Below are 12,970 nucleotides of genomic sequence, written 5' to 3'. Positions count from 1 at the left end.
CTCCCTCCAGGGTGAGTCCCAGCTCCGGACCCACCGCAACCCTGAACTGGATAAGGGTTACAGACAATGAATGAATGAATTTGTGAAATGAATAAATGACATGTAATTCTGTAAAGTAAATTAATGGGGTCTGAAAGGTAATAAGGGGTCTGAAAGGTAATTTGTGGCATTGAAAACTCACACAGGATGATTCCCACCGGACATTTTGGACGGTGGACTGTTCTCAGTCCAGACACTGAGGGGTTTAAAAACTCCAGCAGCACTGCTGTGTCTGATCCACTCTACACCAGCACAACACACACTAACACACCACCACCACGTCAGTGTCACTGCAGCGCTGAGAATGATCCACCACCACATCACACCTGCTCTGTGGGGGTCCTGAACAGGGTGAAAGTGGGCTAACAAAGTATGCAGAGCAACAGATGTACACCAGACTGTACCTGTAGACCTACAGAGTGCTCCTGTGTGGGAGGTGGAGCTGAGAGATCGGGCAGTGAGTGGAAAAAAAAGGAGGTGGACGCAATATTAAGGCTGATCGGTGTACAGCGTAGCCGTGTACCGTCTCTTTAACTGGAGTTCCCATGATGCATCGCGGGGCCGGGTTCACACGTGTGTGTGCCGAAGCCTGGAGTGTAGAGTCTGAGATGGAGAACGAGTTCAGAAACGGAAACGGAGCGGAGGATGAGGAGTACAGAGCCTTCCTCACAGTTCACAGCGCTGCTCTGAGGTCAGCAGGGGTTCCTCCGCTGTACTGGAGGAGCCTGCATTATAAACTCAGCAATGAGGTAAAGTTAATTCACACACAGCACTGCCCCCTCTCTCTCTCTCTCTCACACACACACACACACTTAGTTTCACTTTACCGTCTGTCTCTGCACAGTGTGAGTAAACAGAGGAGTTCATCAACATTCATTCACTTAACGTCTCTTTAAACCATACACTCAGCAGCCCCCCTTGATTTGTTGCTCTGCATACTTTGTATCACTTTACACACTGTTCTCCAGCGCTCAGGACCCCCACAGAGCAGGTGTGATGTGGTGGTGGATCATTCTCAGCGCTGCAGTGACACTGACGTGGTGGTGGTGTGTTAGTGTGTGTTGTGCTGGTGTAGAGTGGATCAGACACAGCAGTGCTGCTGGAGTTTTTAAACCCTGTGTCCACTCTCTGTCCACTCTGTGAGACACTCCTCCCTCGTTGGTCCACCTTGTAGATGTAGAGTCAGAGACAGTAGCTCATCTGTCGCTGCACAGTGTGTGTCGCTCGTCCTCTAGTCCTTCATCAGTGACACAGGATGCTGTCGGCTGGATGTTTTTGGTCGGTGGACTGTTCTCAGTCCAGACACTGAGGGGTTTAAAAACTCCAGCAGCACTGCTGTGTCTGATCCACTCTACACCAGCACAACACACACTAACACACCACCACCACGTCAGTGTCACTGCAGCTCCCCTGAGAGCAAGGAGACGGCGGACCACTGTTGACCCACTGAGGGCAAAGTTGGAGGTAGTTTGTTTTCTCTGTGAATGTAAAATCTGTGTGAGGAGATTATAAATGAGTTATATCTTGTACAGGACAGTAATCTGAGTGGTCCGATGGTGGATCAGCAGTGGTCTCCAGTCAGTGGTGTGCCAGCCTTTTTATGACAGTGGACCGATATATGCTCACTGTCTGGATCTGAGAACGATCCACCACCACATCTCACCTGCTCTGTGGGGGTCTTGTTCATTGATGAACAGCATGAAAGGGGGCAATAAAAGATAGCAGAGCAACAGATGGACTAGCTTCTGTAACTGTGGAAATACAAATCGCCCCTGTGTGGTCAGTGCAGCTGAGAGAATGGACAGAGAGCATAGAGAAAAGAAAAGAAGTGGTGGTAATGTTATGGCTAATCAGTATATCCTGCTTTAGGTTAACAGGAACCAGGCAGGAATTAGGCATCCCGTTATCGGGGGTCATCAGACGCCAGGCACCATGAATGCTCAGCACAATAAGCCCCCTCAGCTTATCTGTCCTGGCTTGTGATCCTAAGATGTCAGTTCAACAGGAATTTAAAGATCTGATAAATTCCAAACAATTTCCAAATAATTTCAGAATAAGAACGAGACCCTCAGAAATACAACAGTATAAAAACAGGATTGGTTCCTTGGGTGTGTGAGGTATGAAATTTTGTCAAGACTTAATGCTACCACACACATGCTAAAGAGACTAAACACCACTACGCACACTAACAAGGCTGAACACACACGTGCTTAAAAGACTAAATACCACTACACAAACACACACATGCTAACAAGGCTAAACACACACATGCTAACATGGCTAAAAACACATAAGGCTAAACACACACATGCTAAAAAGACTAAACACCACTACACACACTAAGAAGGCTAAACACACTAAAAAGAATAAATACCACTACACAACAACACACATGCTAACAAGGCTAAACACACACATGCTAAAAAGACTACACACCACTACACACACTAAGAAGGCTAAACACACTAAAAAGAATAAATACCACTACACAACAACACACATGCTAACAAGGCTAAACACACACATGCTAAAAAGACTAAACACCACTACACAAACACACACGCTAACAAGGCTAAACACACACATGCTAACAATGTTGAACACACAGGCTAACGGCTAATCACAACCACATACATACGCACACTAACGACTAAAGATGCACACAAATAAAATTAAACACCACCATGTACAAACAAAAAATACTAAACACCATTATACACACACACGCTAACACGGCTAAATACCACCTCAAACAAACACTAACAAGACCAAACACCACACACATTCTGACAAAGCTGAACACACACACACAATAAAGACCACCAGACTAATCAGGTCTCATGGAAAGAAATCTGTCAACAAAACTCAGGCAGTCTAAAGGCACAATTATATTATTTAATCACTTAAGGATTCATGCCTTCACTTCTTCAAAGACTGACACCCCCACGATTTCTTTCCAGAAAGGTACAGGCCATAATTATTATCAATAAAAAATCCTGTTTTTTACAGTGCAGCACATGCACAGATGATGCGTATACAGTGTTTTTTTATTAGTATATTTTTCCCTTTTTTTACCTTAATAAATGGTCTACTAAAATGGGTAAGGATTTTATTTATTAGCTTTGTAAGCTGGACCTCATCCAGTGTCTATTTCTTTAATGGTGTGTGAGTTAAAGGTGTAGTCATAGATCATATGTATAAAGAATATGTGATAAAGAGAAACACTACAATTCTCCCACACCTTTCCACACAGTTCCTGGTAGTACACAAACGTTTGCCCAAGTCTGTTGTGTTTCTACTCCAGGTTTTTGATGCGGGAGAGGTGTTTGGAATCATGCGAGTGGAGCACGAGGAAGATGTGGAGGAGGAGACCATCCCTGGAGCTGAGGTCTCATCTAAAGTCATTGTGACACGGGAGAGTGGCCTGCAGGCCTGTGATCCATCCAGGTGAGGGCAGCAGAGCCATGTCAGACAGCCATCCAGTGTCCTTAGTCATCCTTGTAACAAGCCACAGGGGGAGAACGCTGCTGTTGTGTTTGCATATGCCCTCTTTTGGGGTTTGGTTCATGGTTTTATAATTTTAGGGATGCTTTAAATGTAAATCTGTGTGTGAATAGGGTTCGAGAAGATTCCAGTAGTTATTTGTGAGGGTTTCGACTGAAAAATGAAGCACACTCTCACTGTTTTGCAGTGTTTATCTGGTGGACCATGCATGGACATATCGGGTGGAGAATGCCAGGCAGCAGCTGATGGAGATTCCAGGGTTGTTGGGGAGAATGGCCAGCTTAATGGGCCTTTCGTTTCACGGGGAAGCCCCTGACCCTGACACGGTTGAACTCGTCTTGGACGACATGTGGAAATTCAGTCAGACCTACCAGCTCTCGCAGGGGGTACATTACTGTAGTGTACTACTGTAGACCATGTTAATTTAGGCATCTGGTGTGTGCTGATGCAATGGCCAGTTTTGAAGTGTGTGTGTGTGTGTTTTACAGTCTGCAGAGGAGAAAGTACCGGTCTGGTACATAATGGATGAGTTTGGCTCCCAGGTGCAGCACTCCTCACAGCCCTCCTGCTGTATGGCCCCTTTGTTCTATGCTCCTCAGCAGATAGCGTACTCTGTCCTCTGGCCTGTTCAGGACCTTGAGAATGGAGGTATTCTCACACTCCCACATCTCCTATCTCTATGCCTTTCCATTCTAGAGCACTGGACTCTTGTGCAGTGACTCCTTTATATATAATATATAGTGTATAAATATGAGTATAAAATTGTCTTGTGTAAATATAGACGTTCCTTACCATTTGCTTATTTCTGGTCTTTTTGAGCTGGAAACTGGTCTGATGTGTTTATGAAACCCCAGCGTCAGTAAACGAGTATGCTAGGTTTTTGCTCTCCGTTTGCTAATGGCAGAAATGGCATCTGGAGGATTTTAGACGATGGAGAGAACTCCAAATTTAGAAAAGCTTGAACCTAGATGAGGATGTTGCTCTATTCCTGTTCCATAGGTGCGTAATATTGACATATTTTTGCTGTTGCGGATCACTTAAAGTGGAAATGTCTGCAAATTCGCGAGACAGCTAACTGCATTAGCGACAGTGCTATACAACTAAACAGCTCGAGTTACACGAGTTTCTGTGGGAATTCAAACAGTGAATAAACACTTACAGACGAGTTAAACATCAGCCGCGTACAATGAAAAGACAGCAGTGTTACTTCACATAGACGTTCCCTGAACACACCTGAACTACCACAAAGTCAGTACGTTTAAAATCACTGTCTTGTGTACATTGTCCATTTATGTAAAACTTATCCAGTTCAAACAGAGCTTTTAATGTAAGGTTAATCTGGTGAAGGGTGCCTCATGCTCTTGACCCCCTGCAGATGAGGTGACAAGGGATTACACGTACGGAGAGGCCGATGCACTGTTGAGGACTTGCAGACTGCTACCATGGTTCCCCACTGATCTGGACACAGTAAGCGAAGAAACTCCGGAGCCTGCTGACATTTATTATGAGGTTTGTTTTCTGTCCTGCACTCGTGTGATACGCCTCTACAGGGCATCGGGCTGATTTTACATCTGTTTGTTTGTTAATTTTATTGTCTAAATGTTCACAGGCCTAAAACTGAGTGAGTTCAGTCTTATCAATGTCCAAATATTATTGCCTAGGTATTTCCATCAAAGCCAGATGTTACCTGATCAACTGTGTCATGCTGTTGATGGTTGGTAAGGTGCTGTGTGCTGTGGTGTGTTTAAATATCTTAGTCACATTTCTAAATAAGAGGATTCAAAAAAGCAAACATTTATATATCTATAAAAAGTTATAAACTGAGATATATAAAGGAAAATACTGGGGAAAAACAATGAACTGAGGTTCGCTGCGGTCAAATAACCAGTGCTCGGTGCTTCTAGTGATAAATCACACTTCTAGAGTCATAGCCACTACACCTGTAGAATCAGCTTTGTTATCTGGTTTAGCAAAGCTGCAGGCTCATTGTTTTACTGCCAAAAGGACAAAATTGTGTGTAACTTTTACGCTGTTAGAACATATGATGAAAATGCATGTACAAAGTTTTTCATTAAAATATATGCAAAGCAACAGAAAAGCGGTTGGTTCAAAAGCGTATTTTTTCATTTAAAACACTACTGGCATTTAAGTGTGGTGCAGAAATACCATGATTTGACTTGTTGAGCAGGCGATGAGGGTTCAGGGATGTTAGTCTCTTTCTCTCTCGCTCATGGCAGAGGCATCTGGTGTATATTTTAGACAACAGAAATATTCCAAATGTTGAAAATCCTGAAACAAAATGAGGATATTGCTCTATTCCTTCTCCATAGGTGGGTAATTTTGACTTATTTTAGCTGTTTCGAATCACTTAAGGTGGAAATGTCTCCAAACTCAGGAGACGGCTAACTGCGTTAGCGACAGTGCTACAAAACTAAACAGCTCGAGTTACAAATGAGTTTCTGTGGTAAACGGTGAATAAAAACTTACAGACAGCTGTCTACAAACAACAGTCGTTATTTTCCCTCAAACACACCATTCCACTTTAAAAAAAACAACAACAACTTAGAACTGTGTTTTCCCACAATTGTAGACGTTCCCTTGTGTGACCTACACATTCCTGTAGAGTGATGGTCTCCACATTCTTGTGTCCTCTCCTCCAGACCATACTGAAAGAGAACCAGGAGCAGCTGCCAGTGGACACACTCCCCCACACTGTGCCTCAGGGGAAGGTTCTCAAGTGAGTATAACTTTTTGCTGAATTCCCTTGCCCTCATTAAAACACTTTTGACTTTGATTCATTGCACAGAGGAAAGCTTCACGTGTTAACCCCTTATTCACCAGCTTTTTTTAATGCATCTCCTTCTGAAACTTCTGTAAATGCATTAATGAGTTTACATTAGACATTAACACTTTTATAATAAACTTGAAGGAACACATTCATAAACAGGGGCTGTAATGCATTTTAAAACGTGATGGTAAAAAAAAAAAGCGTATGCTATTGTTGTCTAAAAGGTTACAAACACACATTACTTCTTGTAAACTGCAGATACATAAATCTATAACTAATAACTCAAATACAGGCTTAATACAGTGTTATTAAAGCAACGCTAGGTAGTATTTGTACCATAAATGTACAACTTCAAAGTCAGTGTGATACTCCACTGAGCTGTGACAGGGAGAACAGGCTCAGCACTGCAGGAACTGCTCTATAGCTATGTTTTCGGGGTAAGAAATCACCCCCCCCCCCCCCCACCCGCAGCACTCCTTCCCCTCCCTCTGTTTCAGGACAGTGCTGTAAAGGTGAATTACACTCTGAAGCAGGAGGGGGTCTTAATGTCTCATGTGTGCTGTTCTGTTAGATAACAGCAGAGCTCTGACTTTTTGAACTCTGCTGTCTGTGTCTTCTATAGAACTCCATTTTCTGACATAAGGGGGGAAACACATCCCCTGTTCATCTAGGAGTTAATAAGCTGCAGAAGCTTCCTGTGTGTGTGGTTAAAACCCTTCAGCCTTATCCCCTCTTTTTTCTGCTTGTAGATATGAAGCCAGGTGTTTATCTTTACTGTTTGCAACTGAAATGCGCTACTGAATGTGTATTAAAGGAGTGACGACACTCTCAGAAAAAACTGTCAGTGTGTTTGTACAGTCAAAGGTACATATTCAGTACTTTTAGTTAGGGAACATAATTGTACCAAATTCAATATTATTCATTCATTCATTCATTGTCTGTAACCCTTATCCAGGGTCGCGGTGGGTCCAGAGCCTACCTGGAATCATTGGGCGCAAGGCAGGAACACACTCTGAAGGGGCAGCCAGTCCTTCACAGGGCGACATACACTCACACATTCACTCACACCTACGGACACTTTTGAGTCTCCAATCCACCTACCAATGTGTGTTTTTGGAGCATGGGAGGAAACCGGAGCACCCGGAGGAAACCCACGCAGACACAGGGTGAACACACCACACTCCTCACAGACAGTCACCCGGAGGAAACCCAGGCAGACACAGAGAGAACACACCACACTCCTCACAGACAGTCACCCGGGGAAAACCCACGCAGACACAGAGAGAACACACCACACTCCTCACAGACAGTCACCCGGAGGAAACCCACGCAGACACAGAGAGAACACACCACACTCCTCACAGACAGTCACCCGGAGGAAACCCACGCAGACACAGGGAGAACACACCACACTCCTCACAGACAGTCACCCGGAGGAAACCCACGCAGACACAGGGAGAACACACCACACTCCTCACAGACAGCAATCACTGAAGGTAGAAGCAATTTTTTTCCACGCCACTGTAACATCCATTACAGATGCATATTTCAGATGTTTCAGATGTTGAAAGGGTCTGCACGTGAACATGATGCACTTACTAATTTTCCATGTCCCTTTTGTGTGGAATAGGGTGTACGCAGAGATGAAGCAGGTCGTGGAGCATTTGAAACACTCGCGTTTCCAGTTCACGGACAATGAAGATGAAGCCGACGTACTCTGGAAGTATTCTCACATTCGAGACTATCGGTGCGTAAACTTACAACACACTCGGTTACATCAGGTTATGGACGAATCCCAAATGTGTTCCCTTTAATTCTAGAATTACAAAATGCTTTATTGAGGGGACGGAAAATTGAATATTTAAAACACTTGCGCCTCAGAAGATCAATGCCAGCACAACACACACTAACACACCACCACCACATCACACTCCTGAGCGCTGAGGAACATGGGGGGAAAAGGGGGGTAACAGGGTATGCAGAGCAACAAGTGGACTACAATCTTTAATTGTAGAAATGTTCTCCCAATAGGAAGCTGAGTGAAGAGCGCCCTTATGTCCTGCTGAACCAGTTCCCGTGCGAGACTGTCCTAACAACGAAAGACTGCCTGGCATCAGTGGCACGCCGAGCTGGACAAAGAGGACAGGGGCCACCGTGGCTTCCCAGGACCTTTAACCTCCAGACTGAGCTGCCCCAGTTCATCAGACATTACCAGCAGAGACAGGAAAGGTGAGCTGTTTGTGTTTACCATTGGCACAGAAACTGACAAAGGAGCATCTGTGCATCCAGCAGTTCTTCACTAATCATGGGAACCAGTTGGTAGTCTGTCCTCCCTTTCCTGCAGTGTCAGCCTCCCCTCCTCTAGGAAGAGTCGGAGAGTTGGATAGCATTCGGCCATGAGAGCGTTACTGAGGTCGAGGCGACCCTATTTGTTTCATGCTTTTCTGTGAAGGTCGTACAAACCGGGCTGAATTTAAACACCTGGGTCTGCAGTGGGTGTGCTTTAAAGTAACCAGATTCACTCATTCACAACGATGGTCCACGTTTTGACATGAGGATTGGCATCGGACATCCATCCATCCATCCATTATCTGTAACCGCTTATCCAATTTAGGGTCGCGGGGGGTCCAGAGCCTACCTGGAATCATCGGGCGCAAGGTGGGAATACACCCTGGAGGGGGCGCCAGTCCTTCACAGGGCAACACACACTCACACACACACACATTCACACCTAGGGACACTTTCGAGTCGCCAATCCACCTGCAACGTGTGTTTTTGGACTGTGGGAGGAAACCGGAGCACCCGGAGGAAACCCACGCGGACACGGGGAGAACACACCAACTCCTCACAGACAGTCACCTGGAGCGGGAAACGAACCCACAACCTCAAGGCCCCTGGAGCTGTGTGACTGCGACACTAACCTGCTGCGCCACCGTGCCGCCCTGGCATCGGACATCCAGGGCTAATCATCCAACATCAGTGTCTGACCTCACTCAAGGGTTTGTGGATGAATGCAGTCAAACCCTCACAGCAATGGTCCAAATGGTCTGGTGTAAAGAAGTGAGGCTGTTGATGCAGTGGAACAAAACTCCGTTAACCTTCATTTTCTCAAAAGAAACATTAGGGAAGTGGGTGTCTACACATATTGTCCACATAATGATTAGTTGACTCTGAGAGTATGTGATTACTTTAAGAGAGCTCCACCCATGCTCACTGCTGGCTTAAATCTGAAGTTAAGGCATCTCTCACCAGCCAATGACATCAGTTCTTGTTGACCGGTGTGTCACCTGAGTCGGTACTCGTACCACATTAATTAGTTCTCAACGCTCAGGACCTCCACAGACCAGGGGTGGTGGAACATCCTCAACTAACGTTGTGCTGGTGTAGAGTGGATCAGACACAGCAGTGCTGCTGGAGTTTTTAAACCCTGTGTCCACTCTCTGTCCACTCTGTGAGACACTCCTCCCTCGTTGGTCCACCTTGTAGATGTAGAGTCAGAGACAGTAGCTCATCTGTCGCTGCACAGTGTGTGTCGCTCGTCCTCTAGTCCTTCATCAGTGACACAGGACTCTGTCGGCTGGATGTTTTTGGTCGGTGGACTGTTCTCAGTCCAGACACTGAGGGGTTTAAAAACTCCAGCAGCACTGCTGTGTCTGATCCACTCTACACCAGCACAACACACACTAACACACCACCACCACGTCAGTGTCACTGCCGCATCATATCTGCCCTGGGGGGGTCCTGAGCACTGAAGAACAGGTCGAAAGTGGGGTAACGAAGTATGTAGAACAAAGATTTGTGTGATTGTGTGTGTAGACCAAGTTTTTGATAATTGTTGCGGTTTTCCTTCAAATACTTGTCATCTGAGGTCAGATGGAGATTAAAACAAAACACAATCTGCCCCAATCCCCAACACCATCAACACCCAAATACTACAAGGAGCATAATGTGATGACCTCTGTGAAGTGACTGTCTGCTGTTGGTTTGTTTAAAGAGGAGAAGATAATCACTGGATCTGTAAACCCTGGAACCTGGCCAGAGGACTGGACACCCACATCACAGACAACCTCAGCTACATCATTCGACAAAGAGAGAGCACGCCGAAGGTCAGCTCACACACACACACACACACACACACACACACACACACTAACAGATAATTCTTTGGAAATAATTAACAAAAGCCAGGTGGCCTTCAGAGCCACTTTTTTTTTCAGAGCAGTGTTCATTTCAAAATTTTAGATTAGATTAGATTGCACTTTATTAATCCCTTGGGAAGTCTCCTTCAGTTTCCAGCAACTCTCTCTCATCAAGAAAAAAGAAGTATGTAGTAGAGGCACGCAGGATTAGACAAAGATAAAACCCTTCTGTGGCAGTGAACACACACACACACACACACACTAGTGAACTAGGGGCTGTGAACACACACCCAGGGCAGTGGTCAGCCATCCCCGGCGCCCGGGGAGCACTTGGGGGTTCAGTGCCTTGCTCAAGGGCACTTCAGCCATGGATGTTCCTGCCGGTCCTGGGGGTCGAACCAGCAACCTTCTGGTACCAAGCCTGGTCTCTAACCATAAGGTCAAGGCTCCCCCTGTCCATGGCTTGTGGGAAGTAGCTACTATTACCACTCCTCCCATCCGTCCTGTTTCTCCTCCCTCGCTTCATGACGTTCTACAGTCTGATGGCATAAGGGACCATTTCTGAGTCTGTTGGTCCTGCATTTGGGAAGGAGCAGCTTGCACTGAAGAGGTTCCTCTGGTTGCTGAAGAGGATGTGTGGCATCATCCACGATGTCCAGCATTTTGTGGAGTGTTCTTTTCTCTGCCACTGCCACCAGAGTGCCCAGCTTCATGCCGACCACAGAGCTGGCACACCCCGCCTGCATGAGTCCTTCTGGGAAGTGCGGCCCCCTCAGCACACCACGGAGTAAAAGAGGACACTGGCGACTACAGACTGGAAGAACATCCACAGGAGTTCCCTGCAGATGTTAAAAGACCACAGCCTCCTCAAAGTACAGCCTGCTCTGCCCCTTCATATACAGGTGGTTGGTGTGTGTTGTTCGGTCCAGCCACAGCCTGAGGTACTTGTACGTATTTACATCCTCCAACTCAACCTTGGTCTTTGAGGTATTAAGATGTAGACGGATAGTGTGACACCAGTCAGTAAAGTTCCTCACCAGGCTCTGATACTCCTCCTCTTCCTCGTCGTCCTTGATACGTCCAACTACGGCTGTGTCATCAGCAAACATCTGGATGTGGCACAGCCCAGAGTTGTAGCAGATGTCCGAGGTATAAAGGGTCAAGAGAAGAGGGGTCAACACTGTGCCCTGGGGTACCCCAGAGCTGCTGATCTGTGGCCTGTCAGTGAGGTAACTGGAGATCCAGGCTACCAGGTAGGGGCCACTCCCATCCTTTCCAGTTTGTCTTGAAGATTAAAGGGCTGGATGGTTTTGAAGGCACTTGAGAAATCCAGGAAGAGAATCCTCACTGTGGCGCTTCTGTAGTTCAGATGAGAGACAGCTTGGTGCAGCAAAGAGAGTACTTCATCCTCCACTCCAACACCTGCCTGGTGTGTGCAGACTGCAAATAGTCCTGGGCGTGTTGCACTTGGGGTCTGAGGAAGAACCACTCCAAAGTCTTCATCAGGTGTGATGTGAGTGCCACCGGTCGGAAGTCATCGGGCTCACTGGGTCGATTCTTCTTGGGGACGGGAATGATGCACGATGTCTTCCAGAGGGTGGGCATTCTAGTGGTTCTCCCAGTTCAGCAGCACGGGTCTTTAGTAGTCGTGGGCACACCTTGTCTGCCTCAGCTGTTCTCTGACCTGGTCCGTAGTAAGGTGTAGAAAGGATTGTGTTGAGGTGGGGAAGAGGGAGGAGAGGGAGGAGGCTACCAAGGTGTCTAGGGGATGGCATTTTGATTGTTGATGGCAGGATGGCTGTAGTGAAGGTGAGGGTTGGGAGGCAGTGACTGTTTGAACCTACTGAAGAAGTCATTAAGTTTTATTCACTTCCTCCATTGTCCCCCTCCTACGACTCTGTCTTTGTCTTGTGGCCCGTGATGGTTTTCACACCGTCCCAGTCCTCCCTCATGTTGTCCTCTAGCAGCTTCTGCTCTACCTTTCCCCTGTAGCTGTCCTTTGCTTTACTGCTGCAGTGTTTCACCTCCTGTTGTGCTGCCTTCATCGCATCCTTGTCCCGGCTCCTGAAGGTAGCCTTCTTCCTGTTGAGGACTTCCTGTTCCTTTGACCTCCCGTGTTACCCGTGGTTTGTTGTTAGCATAACAGCGAACTGTCTTGGCAGGGTAGACCACTTCTGCACAGGAGATTAGGTAGTCCGTCAGACAGTGTGTCATTTATCAGCACATCCCAGACCGTGGTGTCATAGCAGTCTCTCAAGGCATCCGTTTTCTCAGGGGACCACCTCCTGATGGTGCGAGTTGTTATTGGCTGCCTTTGGAGCAAGGCCGTGTACTGTAGGTGGACCAGGTTGTGACCCAACTTCCCTAGAGGGGGGAGGAGTGTGACGCTGTATACATCCCTTACATTCGCATACAGCAAGTCAGTTGTCCCTATTTCCCCTTGTGGGGCAGTCCACAGCCTGATGGAAATCAGCCAAGGTGGAGTTCAAATTTGCATGAT

General features: G+C 46.5%; 1 protein-coding gene across 1 annotated transcript in view; it reads left to right on the top strand.

The window, feature by feature from the left end:
* The first annotated feature begins 584 nt into the window (after nucleotides 1–584).
* ttll12 (tubulin tyrosine ligase-like family, member 12) overlaps nucleotides 585–12,970 on the top strand; it is a 31,868-nt gene continuing 19,482 nt past the window's right edge. The window contains exons 1-9 of the mRNA XM_066669458.1: nucleotides 585–788; nucleotides 3,344–3,486; nucleotides 3,731–3,929; nucleotides 4,032–4,191; nucleotides 4,919–5,052; nucleotides 6,204–6,280; nucleotides 7,962–8,078; nucleotides 8,363–8,560; nucleotides 10,326–10,437. Of these exons, the coding sequence (XP_066525555.1) occupies nucleotides 585–788; nucleotides 3,344–3,486; nucleotides 3,731–3,929; nucleotides 4,032–4,191; nucleotides 4,919–5,052; nucleotides 6,204–6,280; nucleotides 7,962–8,078; nucleotides 8,363–8,560; nucleotides 10,326–10,437 (1,344 nt within the window). The remainder of the gene's footprint in view (nucleotides 789–3,343; nucleotides 3,487–3,730; nucleotides 3,930–4,031; nucleotides 4,192–4,918; nucleotides 5,053–6,203; nucleotides 6,281–7,961; nucleotides 8,079–8,362; nucleotides 8,561–10,325; nucleotides 10,438–12,970) is intronic.

Source organism: Hoplias malabaricus, chromosome 4 (assembly GCF_029633855.1).
Source record: "Hoplias malabaricus isolate fHopMal1 chromosome 4, fHopMal1.hap1, whole genome shotgun sequence".
Classification (NCBI taxonomy): domain Eukaryota; kingdom Metazoa; phylum Chordata; class Actinopteri; order Characiformes; family Erythrinidae; genus Hoplias; species Hoplias malabaricus.
The sequence above is the reverse complement of the archived record's forward strand: the minus strand, read 5'-3'. Positions and strand labels throughout refer to the sequence as shown.